Source organism: Aristolochia californica, unplaced genomic scaffold (genome assembly GCF_029961685.1).
Source record: "Aristolochia californica isolate CCGP_79_NKW_82.1479 unplaced genomic scaffold, dmAriCali1.0.hap1 SCAF_1, whole genome shotgun sequence".
NCBI lineage: Eukaryota > Viridiplantae > Streptophyta > Magnoliopsida > Piperales > Aristolochiaceae > Aristolochia > Aristolochia californica.
Window position 1 is genome coordinate 66312 of NW_027181770.1, and position 14993 is coordinate 81304.

The window sequence follows — 14993 nt, forward strand, 5'->3', positions numbered from 1 at the left end:
TAGTGAACATTGGATGAGTGGTGAGATCATATAGTTTATAGGTTTTCTAACCAACTGTATAGCCAATAAAAGTACAACGTTTGGCTCGAAGGGCAAATATATGGAGATGTGCACATTAGTAGCATATACAAGACACACAAAAACTCAAAGATGAGAATAGGAAGGAAGTTTGTCATAAAGTCGTTCAAAAGGAGTGTGGCTAGAAAGGCGTGGTGTGGACGGACGATTAATTATATGAACAACAGTTGAAACAGATTCGACCTAAAAATGTAAAAGAACGTGGGCTTGAAAAGGAAAAAGTCAAGCTGACTCAAGAATATGGCGTTTGCTCTCTACAACCCCATTTTATTGGGGAGTATAAATACAAGAACGTTGATAAATGGTCTTTTTTTGTTTAAAAAATCATCGCATAAAAAAGAATTTTCTACTATTATCAACCTGAATGTATGTTATTGAAACATGGAATTGTGCTTTGACAAATGAGAAAAAAATTAACAAGAAGATGTTGTGTCTCACTTTTATGATGCATAAAAAATAACTATGTGAATCTAGAATAATCATCCACAATAGTCAAAAAATATTTCACACCAACAAAGGAGACAATTTTATACGGAGCCCAAATGTCAAAGTGAATTAATTCAAAGGGTCTAATAGACGAAATTGAACTAATAAAAAATGGAAGTCAAATGTGTTTTGCAAATGCACAAACATCAAAAGCATTGTTAGACTAAAAAAGGAATTTTAGCAAATGTCTTGCCATAAAATCTAATCTAGAAGAAGACAAATTCTCCAATCAACAATGCCACAAAACAGTGGAGGAGGTAACCTGAAGGTTAGATGAATGAAAAGAAGTGGTTGTTGTAGAGGGAGTTTGAGATTTTGGGTTCTCTAATGCTAATGCAACCATGTAATAAAGTTTGTCTCATTGTTCACCCAAACCAATCATCCTCTTCATCATCAAATTATACAAAATACACCAATGAGAATAAAAAGTTATTGAACAATTGATATATTTGGTAACTCAACTCACAAACATTAAATCTACCTTAAAAGATGGCACACCAAGCACATTTTTTAAAGTAACAGCGAAATTCAAAGGTAAATCCCCAGTCGCAAAAGGGTATTGTTACTGTTGTTGACAAGTTGAGTTGGAGATGAAGAAATATGGTCTGCTGCACCACTCTCGATAATTAATCGATTGAGTCGCAACAATGTTTGTAACAAACCTGAAGAAGCAATAGAAACATTATCTTTAGGATTGCCATATTGTGTTGTCCCTTTTCCTTGTATAATAGATAAGATTTGCTGGATTTGCAAATCAGAGAGTCCATTTGTTATCGACGACACTTCCTACATTTTTGGACCCTCCTTTACATTGTTGACGAAAGACTGATGACTTTTGTGGTGTTTGGAATGGGTACCTCCTTGATTAGGCCTGTTTGATGCATGTTTAGGCTGTCCTAGTGGGTACCCATGCAACTTTTCTGATACTTCTCGAACATGGTGGTCACAATCACAATAAGACCAATGCAATGGTTTTCGATTAGAAGTGTTAGAATGAAAAGAACCTTGTCCATGTCGAACAGCTAGAGCCACTTATTCGATAATTTGAACAACCATGGCTGAGTTCTCTGTTGTTTCACCTGCAAGCCCCAGACTTCGCTGCTTCTCTTCTTGGACAATAGAAGAGTAGGCTTTGCCAACATCAAGTAGTGATTTGTCAGTAGAATTTGCCTCCAAATTGCACTGTAAGACTCAATGAGTCCCATGAGAAATTGCATCAATCTGTGTCTCTTGTGGTCTGTCCTATAAGAGCAAATTGTGTCATTATAGGATCCTAGTTCATCCCATATTCTTTTAAGTTATGTTGACATATGTTGATAACATCCTTATTATAGGTAATGATATCAATTCATTCAATTGACTAATATGTATATATTTTTTCTAGAATCCTAATTCAATAGAATCAAAAGTATTTTTCTGGAATATATTTATAAAACAAATCACACATTTATATGTCTCTTACACGTTTGCAGCTATCTTACGCGTTTACAACCATCTTACAGATTAACAACGACTAAGCACCACAACATGCTTTTCGAAGGAATGAAAAGAGCCAAAAACTATAAACAGGGCATATCGCATTTGCTATCAGAAAAAACTTGCAACAGAACCCCGCATGAGCAACGAAGAAGCTTTGGACAGAATGCAACGGAAAGAAAAACTAATATAGTCACTAAGAATAAAGAATTCTCTCTTCACTGTCTCCGTAACATGTATCTTGAATGCAGGTTCATAGTGATATTTTGTCTGGACATGAATGCCAAAGAAGGAGGAGCTTTGGCTACTAGTAGCCATGACTACTGCTACAAAGAGAGTAGCCGCCACCGCCAGAAGTCTCAGAACAAAAACGTTTTTCTTAGACTTTGTCATGGTTCTTGGTGTGTCAGAAGAGTAGAAGGTTGCGGCTAGAACTTGAGGGAGAAACTGTGATTGACACCACAATGGAAGCATGCAGACCAAACTTCCATCAACCAGAACTGGTAGATCACTAAACCAAAAATAGAATTCTTCCATTATCATTTTGTGTATAGATACCTTTGTAATATTAAGTTATAATCGTGGTAAATAAAGAGTTTTTTCTTAAACCTTTCATGGTATCAGAGCAAGTCGATCTCATGTTTATCTGATAGCCATTTTTTTCGGCCAACGATCTCCTTTGCACGCATCACAACTCTGCTTCGCTACTGCCCACCTATGTGCACTGGCATAGTCGCCGCCCCTCTGATTCCATCCTGACACAACGGCCCTCGACGTTCCATCTTTTTCCCCCGACGCCGCTTCATACCCTGAGCGACCACCGACGTATCCTTTTCGCCTCGACAGACCTTCCTCCTCCAAGCACAGGCCAGTGCAGTTTGACACCACCAACCCCTCGATCACCGATAGGAACTACTCCACTATCATTGTCTCCGGGCATCGGACAGTCGTCACTATCGCTGTCAGCATCGGCTCGTTCTCCGTCCCGACAAGAAGGCACGCCAGACGCCCAAAACGATCAAAAAAAATTTTCTTCTCTTGAGGGACCGCTAAAATCGATGTCTCGTGATTGCTTTTTTGAGTCTGAACGGGGTAAAGAGTTAGCCAACCCACGTGAACCCGACTCGGTCCGTGGTTCCAACCTTAATCCAATTCGGTTCACATATCCTTAAAAAAAATGGTCGTTGAATCATTTTCTCATATTCTCCCTTTTCATACCATCATCCATATGATTACCATTAAACTCTCTTCCACAACATATCTCTTGTTCAAAAGTCAACTTCATCCTCTTTTGGAAAGTAAAAAACTCCTCAACTATGTGGACAAAACCCTCACGCCACCACCTTAATTTGCTGCCATAGATTCTACCACCCCTACTGTTGACTATTTGTAATGGATAGCAATGGATCAACGCCTCCTCAGCCTCCTCCTTTCCTCCCTCACCGAGGAAGCAATGACCAAAGTTGTTGGCTTTTCTACTACACGTGAGAGGTCTAGCTCGCATTGGAAAATGCCTTCAGTCATCGGTCGAAGGCTCGAAAAATCCAACTCAAAGACGATCTCCTACATTTAAAGTGTGGCAATCAATCCGTTGTCGATATACTAACCTGTCGACAACACTGACAAATTCCATTGTTTTCTTTCTGAACTTGGCACTGAATTTTCCACCTTCTCATCACACAAATGGCCCTCATGCCTCTCCCCTGCTTCTCTAACCTCGTCTCCAGAGCCAAGAGCTTTGAGCTCTTTCAGAAATCTCTAGAGAGTTCGGTCTCTCCAGCTACTACTTTCATTGTCACACTTCATGGATCAAACCGGTCAACTTGTCGTAGCTCTAGTCGAACCCATGGCCGAACAAATGGTTGTGGCCACTAGGGGTGGCTTCGAACCGAGCCGGTTCGCGAGTCGGTTCGGTTTGATTCATCATGTATCGAGCTTGAGCTCACCGAAATCTGCTCGTTTACCTTAACGAGCAGAGCTCGACCGAAGCTAGGTTCGGTTCGTCGGCTCGCGAGCCGGCTCGAAATGACTCAGATCGGTATGAATCGGCAAGATCGCAAGCGAGCGGGGGAGCGGGAGCGAGAGCAGGAGCGAGAGGGAGGGGGGGAAAAATTTTTCCTCCCCCCTCGTCACCGCCGTCCCCTCCCATCGATTGTTGTCGTCACCTCTACCGTCGTCGTAGCTGTTCGCCGGCGTCTATACCGCCGTCGCAGCTACTCGCCGGCCGCCTCTGTGGCCGTCCTTTCGATTTCTTCCTCTCCTCGCCGTCACCTCTGTTTCCGTCGCCGCCGCTTCTGTCACCGCCGCTTCCGTCGCCGCCGACACCGTGGTGGCTGTCATCCTCGACGATAGGTCCTCCCCGGCGCCGTAACACCCTTCCCTCGTCGTCGTCTCGGCGGAAAACCAGAACAGGGGAGAAATAATCTCCCCCTTCCTCGCGAGAAGATGATCTCGCACGTGCGAACGAGATCATAAAATTAAAAAAAAAAAAAAACTTTTTCCTCAGGAAAAAATTAAAAATAAATTTTATAGAAATGGTTTTCTATAAACTATTAGTGTCTCATGTTTTTTAAACACTTTTTTAATTGAAATTTTTTATTAAAAATCATATAATTTTCTAAGTAAGATTTTTCGTACCAAGATGGGGTAGAAAACTGTATAGAAAATTTTTGAATAAGTATTTAACAATTGATGTTGTAATACTTTTAGCATGAAACAATTTTCATTGCAATTTTGTGTTGGATATTTTATTTAATTAAAAATTTATTGATAAGTATAATAATATATTAGATTGATTATTAATTTTTATTTATTTCCCTATAAGAGACAATAAAAGGTCCATTTAACTTTCCTAAGAAAATTTTAAACTATTTCCTGTAATTTTCTAATAAGTCACTAATAGTAATAAGATTTTATTTAAAAAATTTTTTGGGAATATGTATCATAGGAAAAAATATTTTTAGTTTTTCCTAGAATATAAATTTTTATCTAGGGGCACTAAGGAGGCCATAATAAATTATGGCCAGATTCAAAAATTACAAAACAAGTTAGACAACAATTGGAGTAAAAAATATTAATATTGGTGCATTTTAATCCATTATTGAAATTCAATCCTGAACCTCCCCTACCATTATATTTTTTAAAAATGTATGCATAATTTTATATCTAATTTATTCATAAACAAGGAAAAAAAAACTTTGTCCCTTCCTTATGGCTCTTAAATAAATTGAAAAGATATTTTAGTAGAAATACGTTTCTAGAGACTATTAGTGGTTTTTTCAATAAATGTTGAAAAGACATTTTTAATAGAAATATAGGGACCATTAGTGCCTCATATTTTTTCAAAATATTTTTCTAATTATAAATTCTTTTTAAAAAATTATATAATTTTTCAAGTAAGATTTTCTTGCCAATATGGGTTAGAAAACGATATAGAAAAATTTTGAATAAGTATTTGACAGTTGATGATATAATACTTTGAGCATGAGGCAATTTTCATAGCAATTTTGTGTTTGACATTTTATGTGATTAAAAATTTATCGATAAGGATAATAATATATTAGATTAATTATTAATTTTTATTTATTTCCTTAGAAAAGGCAATAAGAGGTCCATTTAACTTTCCTAAGAAAAATTTAAAATATTTCTTGTAATTTTCTAATAAGTCTGTAATAGTAATAGGATTTTATTTAAAGGATTTATAGTTTTTATTTGGGTGATTGAAAATTGATGGTGATATTTTATTTTTTTTTGTTGTGTTTGATTATTATATGGAGTTTATTTATAATGTTATGCAGTGTATGGAGTGTTTAGATTATTTTATGGAGTGTATAAACAATTTCATGAAGTGTTTATGGAATGTATAGACAATTTTATGGAGTGTTTATGGAATGTTTATGCAAGTATTATGTATATTGATTATGCCCAATTTTAAATAAAAGTCGTACCGAATTTTATACAAGTATTATATATATAGATTATACTAAATTTTAAGTAGAGGTTATGCCCAATCTTATACACATATTATATATATAAGTTATGCCCAATTTTATGTAGAGGTCATACCCAATTTTATGTAAAATGTATGCAAAATTTTATATACATTTTATTCGAATATATTTTTTGAAAAGTTTTAAATATATGTTGAGGCTCGAGCTCGGCTCGAACTCGTAGGGCTCGAGCTCGATAACAATTTTAGGCTCAAGACGAGGCTTGGCTCGAAGCTCGGCTCGAAATATTTAAATCAAGCTCGACTCGAACATAAGTAAGTTCGGGCTCGGCTCAGCTCGATGCCACCCCTAGTGGCCACTATTATCTCAATCGAGCCGAATTCATTCAAGACAAGGGTGCCGTCCTCATCGCTGTTAGATATGTCGTCTTGATGGTCACTATGTTGATTGATGCAACTAACGTTATGCCTGCAATTAGTCCAATAAGTCTCATGCCCATCTTGTCGAGGCTTTCACTAGATCGTGCGCTCTCACTGGATCTACACCTTCTGTCTGGTTTTTGGACACTAGAGCTTCCGCTCATGTCCAATAACTGATCCATCATGGATCAGTCCGCTCCATATAGGGGTAAGGACTCTGTAATTGTGGGGAATGGTGCCTCCTTATCTATCTCACATACTAGTATTCTCTCTCCTACCCCAAATATTCAATTGTTAAATATTTTAGTTGTTCCACATCTCACTAAAAATCTTCTCTCCATCAGTAAATTACCATATGATTTTCCTTTAATCATTACATTTATTAAAAAAAATTTCACAATTCAAAATCGTCTCACAAGAATGTGGTGGCAACCGGTAAGAGAGATGGAGGCTTATATGTGTTGGAGCGTGGTCACCCTGCCCTTCTTTTTGTCCTTGAAAATAAATTTTTACATGTTTCCTATGATTTATGGCATGCTCGTCTTGGACATGTAAATTAATCTGTTATTTCTTTTTTACATAAACAAAGACATCTCTATCTTACCTCTTTATTGTCTTCCCCATCATTATGTAGTTCATATCAGCTTGTGAAAAATCATCGTATGCCTTATCTACATCATGAACATAGGTCGTCTCATGTGTTAGATCTTATTCATTGTGACATATGGGACCCTTCACCTATCAAAATCCAATTTAGGATATGAGTATTATATTATTTTCATTGATGATTTTTCCCATTTCACTTGGCTTTATCCTTTGAAATTCAAATCCGATTTTTATGATATTTTTACCCAATTTCAAAAACTTGTGGAAAATCAATATTCGGTACATATTAAAAAGTTTCAAAGTGATGGTGGGGGTGAATTTACAAGTGTTTGCTTCCTGTCTCATCTTCATACCTTTGGAATCCATCATCAACTTTCTTGCCCATATATACCTGCCCAAAATGGACGTGCAAAACGCAAACACCGTTATGTGACTGAGACTGGTTTGACACTTCTTTTTCATTCTCATCTCTTTCCTCGCTTCTGTGTTGAAGCCTTCAGCACTACAACTTACATCATCAATCGTTTGCCTACATCACTTCTTGAAGGTAAATCATCGTTTGAACTTTTATATGGTTCCTTTCCAAATTATGAAAATTTTCATCCCTTTGGTTGTCATGTGTATCCTAATTTACGTGATTATATGTCTAACAAAATTTTACCTCGTAGTATTCCCTGCATTTTTTGGGGTAACAATCCCTCTTATAAAGGGTTTTGTTGCCTTGATCCAATCACCTCGCAAATCTACATCACCCGCCAGGCTCAATTTGATGAAAACAACAAAAATGCAATCTTCCTCAACTCCAATCTAGTTTCTCACAAGTGTACCAAACATGTTGAATTAGATTATCATTTCCTTCGAGAACTTGTTGTTGCTGACAAACTTCACACGCAGTATGTTCCATCTCACCTCCAGGTTGCCGAACTTTTTACCAATAGTATTTCATATCCTCTCTTTGAATTTTTTCCCTCCAAACGTCACATTTGTTCCAATCCGACGCTCAGCTTGCGCAAGGGGGGGAGGGGGGTGAACGGCATTGCAACAGAAGCTTGCAGACTAGGCTTCCATCAGCCCAAACTGATGGATCACCAAGTCAGAAACAGAATTTTTCTGTTATCATTTTGTGTATAAATACTTTTGTAATCTTAAGTTATAATCGTGGTAAATAAAAAATTTTTCTTTACAACTTACAAAAACTACGCATATAAAAGGAATAAGACGAGATGGAGAGGTGGCATGGGAGGTGGATGAGTTAGGAGAGCATATGGGTGGGGAGGTGCACTAGTATTATTAGCTTTTCCTAAAGTTGAAGAAAATGTCAACGTTCTCTTACTCTAAACTCTCGTCTCAGAAGTTTTCTCCAATAGCCAATGTTCTACCGGATGCAAGAGGCCAAGGTGAGCCTCCTCTCTGCTTGTTCTCAATTGGTCATCTTAGTTTAGGCCGTTGGTTTCATGATTTTATTGTAAACAGTAGCTTTGATGTCGATGTGGTTCTGGGTACTTCATTGATAAGCATGTACTCAAGGTATGAGCATGTAGAACGAGCAAGAAGAGTGTTTGACTGAATGGCCGAGTAAAATGTTGTCACTTGGACGGCTATGATTTCTGGGTATTGGATGCGTGGCTAGATGGCTATCAAGCCACGAGAATGCCGGCTATTATGTGTTGCTTTCTAGTATATTTGCACTGGCAGGCAGAATGGATCGAGTTGAATTGGTTGGAGACAAAATGAGTCTCAGATGTTTGAGGAAGCAAGCTGGGTACAGCTTGTTAGAGATCAATCAGGCAGCATACATATTTTTCATGGGTGATACTTCTTATGCGCAAACACGAGATATATGATTATCTAGAGCAGTTGATGAGCAAGATAAGAGAAGCAGGCTATATCCCCTAGACGGGTTCAGTGATGCACGAGCAGGAGGAAGAAGAAAGGGAATTTGCTCTCAGAGTTCACAGTGGAAAATTGGCCATTGCATTTGGTTTGATGAACACGGGTAAGGAGACTGTAGTCAGGGTTGTGAAGAACCTCCGCATGCGTGGTGATTGTCATGTGGCTATAAGTTCATCTCTGTGGTTACTTGCAGGGAAATCATTGTTAGACATAAAGCATCGTTTCCACCACTTCGAGGAAGGTTTTTGTTCTTGCCGAGCTTAGTGGTGATAAGCCCAAACTAGAAATTACCTAGCTTGCTATGATGCTGAACGCAGAATTCATCATAAGAAATGAGCGGAGGAAATGTACTTCCAAATTGGCGAACCTCATCAGACATAAATTACAGAGGCGCCCAAAATGCAATCCAACTGAACCACGTCAGGTGGACAACTGATTATCTTCAACTGCTGGGAGTTACCAGTTTGCCATATCTGGTCAATTAAGCATCGTGTTGCGAGACTTGCTCAGACGCCAAAATTATTGATCACAGGAAACGCATGAAGAAGAGAAATGGTGCAGCAGATTCTTTGGCAAACGCTGCCTGTGGCCTCTCGCAGAAACCTCCATTATCCAATCCCAATGGACCAGATAATGTCAGGGAAGAAACCCCTTTAGCAATTTTATTATTTTTCCTTTTAGTTGCAACTTCAGATGAAATTTGGTTAGAATCAGGTGTATTCGTTTGTTCAATACAATTAGCATTTAGTTCAATATATCTCAAATTTTGAATAGTTCACATCAAATTTGTTCTTGGATTAGTATCGTGGTCGGTTCTTTTCAACCACATGAGAAAGGTGAATGAGATTTACTCAAATGGGAAGACATATTTCTTATGTGATGATTAAGTCTAACCCAGTGTGTATGACATTTTTACTGGCCAGTAGGGGTGGCATCGAGTCGAGCTGAACTCAGACCTGCATATGTTCGAGTTAGACTTGATTTAAATAATTCGAACTCAAGCTGGAGCCAACCTCAAACCTAAAATTGTAATAGCATAATAATTTTAACCAAAGTTCGAGCCGAATTCGAACTCCAACCTACATTTAAAAGTTTGCATAAAACTATAACTACCAAGTAGGAAATGAAAATGGAAAACAAAGAACGTAAAACAAAATCCATAAAAGAGAAACATTTAAGTAAAATTTTTAAAAAATTAAGGAAACCAATGAAAAACTACTTATAATTTTGCAAGACATGAATCGAATGTTAAGAAATAATTCATGAGAACTTGTTATTAAAAAAGATTATCATGAATATGATAATTAATTAATCAGGTATCATAGAATATACTCCATGAAACAACCTTCTCAAATAAAAATACCGAAATAATAATGTGTACAAAAGCGATTAACTAAAGAGTGAAATTTCATAAAATTTCCTTTGTACCACATGCACCATACCCTGTTACTGTTAGCGTGCATTTTGCCAGCTAAAAAATGCGGTATTCAAGGTTTGAGAATAGAAAAATCTCAAGGCTCGTATGGGGATCAATTATCCTTAATCCTTATCCAATCCACTTCCAAATTCATAAAAAAAAACTTAAGTACTCTCTTATGGGCCCACATTGACCCTTTGGGACCCACCGAAGTAGAAGTCCGGTCCTCTGACACTTTGCACCTCTGAGGCCCACCATTGAAGGATAGAAATCATAAGATCAATCGTGGAAACAAATTAAAGAATAAAATATGTACAAGGTCCGGGGTTTAAGCTTTCCGCCTCTGCACGATTTGAAGAGGCCCGCGGGCTTTCCGTGCTGAGTCGTTAAGGATACGTGCGTAGATAAAATGTAGATTAAGCCGTATACTGTCGTGAACTGTGACAGGAACGAATATAGAAGCAGCCCTGCCTTTTCCGCACCTCCCATCCCAATTACGCTCTGCTCTTTCTTCCCTTTACTGTTTTACGCTGCTGTTTCCTTTCAAATTCCTATAATTTCTCGTTTTTATTTCTTATAGTCTGTCAATTTTTTCTTTTCCTCTGAATCCATGGCTTCTGGAGCGTCTGGTCGATCCGGCACTAATGCAAAAGGGTTCGATTTTGGGACGGATGATGTGCTATGCTCGTATGATGATTTTGACCATCAGGAGTCTGCAAGCGGCAAGCGCATGGAGCCCTCCGCGTTGAGCAACTCATCAAAGGTATTCTTTTTTATATGCTTTTTTGTTCTTTGGTGTTAGTTAGACTTTCTTAAGCGGACCGTTTCGTTCATGGATTTTGAGGAATTGATGTTTGCAAACCATATTATTTTTTATACTTCGGCCGTGTAATTTACAATCGTGAGCCTTTCAGGTCATGAGTTTCAAGTTAATTTCATCTGTTTAACGAATGAAGTAGTTTTATGACTTACCGGTATTTAAGATTACTGCACTCTTGGTTGTTTTTTATGGTTTGGAATTAAGTATGGTCACTCTCCATCGGGATAATTTCCCCATGCTTATTTTTATTTACAAGAGATTGCTTTTAAAAGTGAAAGTAATGTATTCTTTGAATTTCTTTTCCTTCGTGTAATGTCGGTTGAATACACGAGGCTAGCCCGTACTTTCAGTTTTAGTCGATCAAAATTTCTAAGCACGAGACATATGCATAAAGACAGCATCGTCACCGAGAATCAGGCTTTCTGGATAAGAACCATTGACTTTACTTTGCCTTTACTTTTTTTCTTTTTCTTTTTTGTCCCTCAAAACTCTTTTTATCTTGAGTCAGAAATCTTGTGGTGGTTTTAGTAATTATTTTGGTGTTAATGTCTTTGTTTGGATTTATTGACTCTGAGCGACTTGCTTCAGCTTAGAATCAGTTATTAGTGATTGTCTTTGTTTCGTTTTCATGGTTCTGAGCGACTTGCTTCAGCTTAGAATCAGAACAATGACGTGGAAAGAAATGGTTAACATTTATGTGATGGTATTATCGTGAAAGACATTCTAATTAAATGGAATAAAAATTAGAATAGAAATATGGATTTTTGAAGTGATGGAGGAAAGTAGAGAACATGACTAGGTGTTTAGAATAGAAATTTTGCTTGAGGAATTTTCATGTACAGAAATAGATAGTTACAAGGTATTTCTCAAAAAAAAAAAAAATTACATGATATTTCTTGAAGAAAAAAAATAGTTACTTGGTAGGGTTGGGATTCATTCTCATGCTCAAGTAATGAATAAACAACGCTTCAATAATATAAACAAAAATTATCCTCCCACCCCCATTATTTTTTTCTTATTTTCTTATGATGCAACAATCAAATCTCTTGGCTTTTTTAACAAAAGATCAATTGGAGTTTGAGTCCTAATTAGAGTTTTTATTCAATTCGGGTGGTGGGTCTACTTATTTCTTCTTCTATGACCAGTAGTTCTAGGGAGCAACTCGGCTCTCTCTAATTGCTTCTCACTATTAAGAAAAGGTAATGCCGATAAAATCTACAGCAGAAAAAAAAGTGTAGTCTCTCTATTTCAAATTAACTGTTTGAAGTTGTTCTCCTTTTTTTACTGAACCTTGAGAGGAACTTTTCTCTTACATCCATTCCAAATGTGATAACTTTCCGTCAGTCTTTGTGGTCTCTCATAAGTTTAGCTCCTCTTTTTAACTGATCCTTGTGGAGTTTCTTGTGCACCTTTTGCCTCATTGTTGCACAGGATTTTCGTGAGAGCAGAAACAGAAGATCACTGATAGATGTGTATACTCCGCAGGAAGAATCTGGATCCCGTGATATTATCTCTGCTGTGGATAGAACCATGAAAAAATATACTGACACTCTGCTCCGTGTCCTTGATGGAATGAGTGGACATTTGTCACAGTTGGAACTGTACTGCTACAATCTTGAACAATCAATAGGAGAATTCCGATCTGATATAGTTCGTGATCAGAGTGAAACAGATCAGAAGTTTATATCGCTCGAGAAGCACCTTCAGGAGGTGAGTTTGAACCAAATTTGACATTGTTTTTTTATTCCCTGTGCCTTGATTCTCATATATTATATTATTATGAATCTTTATTACACTGTAATGTCATATCAGCTGTTATCATCTATCTTGAAACTTTGATATTATGAATCTATATAAACTGTAATGTTTTATTAGCAGTTACCATCTATCTTGAAACTTTTTTGTGCCCTCATAGTTATTCTCTATAGGTTGCTTTGTTGAATTGAGATTTATAGATTTGTAAACTTGTAGCAAGTCTGTTTTACCGTAAAGTTATAACTATCCAACACATAATATCTTGTAATTAGAGTGAAGAGTTTTCAGTTTTTTTCTTTTTTTGGTTTAAAGCTAACAAAACTATTATGCATCTAGAAACAGAATAAGTTCAGAAATTTTTCTAGCCCACCTTTCAAAAACCTTCTTTATCCTCCTCTAGTTGTCTATTCAACCTATTGTAAGTTTCATCGTGTACTATGGACAAGGATGTATGATTTGATTCAATTTACAAACCCACATCCTGTGACTTCCCTATATATGTTTCTACAGGTTCATCGCTCTGTGCAAATCCTGAGAGACAAACAAGAGCTTGCAGATGCTCAAAAGGAGCTCGCAAAACTTCAAGTGATGCAAAAAGAATCTACCATTGAGAAGCAGTCACATCACAGTGAAGAAAGAGTTGCACAATCAGCTACTGAACCTAAAAAACAAGACAACTCATCAGAACCACAGAACCAGCAGTTAGCTCTTGCTTTACCCCATCAAACACCCTTGACTCCCCAACCTCAGCCGTATAAGGAAGTGCCTGTTCAGCAGCTATTACCACCATCTCTACCTCCTCCAAAAAAAATTCCAGTTCAGACGACTCCACCCACTTATTATTCTCAACAGAGCCAGATACCAAGTCAAACACATCCAAATGTACATTCACAGCCTGAAGTCCAGTATGTGAATCAGAGACCACAGATTGCAGAACCACCCAAACAGTCAGCACCTCAACCTCAGCCTCCTGCAAATCAAACTGTACCACAGCCCTATCCCCGATATCAGCTGCAGTGGCCCCAGCACGTGCAACCACCTCAGCCAGTCTCATTACCTCAAGTCAGACCCCAAACACCACCAACATACTCAACTTACCCCACTCAACCTTCAAATCCTGCAGCTGAAACGTTTCCTATCAGCATGCCTATGCAAGTTCCATTTTCTGGACTTTCACAGCAAACTGCAAGTGGCCCAGATGATGTAGGCTATGGTTATGGAGGTCCTAGTAGAACAATTCCGCAGCAGCAGCTGCACCTTAATATGCAAAGGCAGCCACACTCACAGCAGCAGCCTCCAATTAGCCAAAGTGCTTATGGAGCTCATCTTGGTGAAGCTGGCTTCCCAAGTACAGGACCACCACCCCCACAATCCAATCTACATGGATATATGATGTTTGAGACTGAAGGAAGCAGGGTACCCCTGCCACCACACTACCCCCAAGGCAGCTATCCTCATCCGACACCGTCAAGCAATGTTGGGGGCCGGCATCCTCCACAACAGTTAATGCGCAACCATCCATACTCTGAACTGATGGAAAAAGCTGTAAACATGGGTTATGCCAGGGATCAGGTTGCGAGTGCACTTCACAGGATGGAGGAGAGTGGCCAGCCTTTGGATTTCAACACTCTGCTTGACAGGTTGAATGGCGCACCCCAGAGAGGATGGTGAGGCTAAGCCACTGGTGTCAGTTCATACCGTTATCTTTCATTTGTGCCACTGTATCCAGCTTGGTGGGATGTGTCGTATAGACTCATCGTACATAGAAGAGAATAAAAAGATTGTTTGGCTTCTTCCTGCTTTTCTAGGAAAATGTGGAGACGACTGGTTTATCATGAATTCTTTTCTCTTGGGTATATTATGAATACTATGGTTTATTGAAGAGACTAAATGTAACAATATTTCATCGGGACTAGCTAAAATTTACCTTGAAAATTATGGTTTATTGAAGGTAGTAAGCTTTGTTTCTTTCAGTAGTTCATCATGACTGATCAAAGCAGTTCACTTTGTTCATCAGGAGATCAAAATTCTCAGAAACCACTATCGACCCCTGCAAATTGATGTGATAGCAGCAAACTGGAAGGCCAAGTACG

The 14993-nt window shown here is 38.1% G+C and overlaps 1 protein-coding gene across 2 annotated transcripts; it reads left to right on the top strand.

Moving 5' to 3' along the window:
* The first annotated feature begins 10764 nt into the window (after positions 1-10764).
* On the top strand, positions 10765-14782 carry LOC137954782 (uncharacterized). Of its 2 annotated transcripts, none has more exons than XM_068801694.1 (3): positions 10765-11088; positions 12577-12855; positions 13411-14782. In XM_068801694.1, the coding sequence occupies exons 1-3, from the start codon at positions 10936-10938 to the stop codon at positions 14569-14571; spliced, it is 1593 nt and encodes a 530-aa protein (XP_068657795.1). In that variant the 5' UTR covers positions 10765-10935; the 3' UTR covers positions 14572-14782. The 2 variants fall into 2 exon arrangements, with proteins under 2 accessions (XP_068657795.1, XP_068657798.1); XM_068801697.1 differs by having other exon boundaries at positions 12631-12855.
* Positions 14783-14993: the final 211 nt, after the last annotated feature.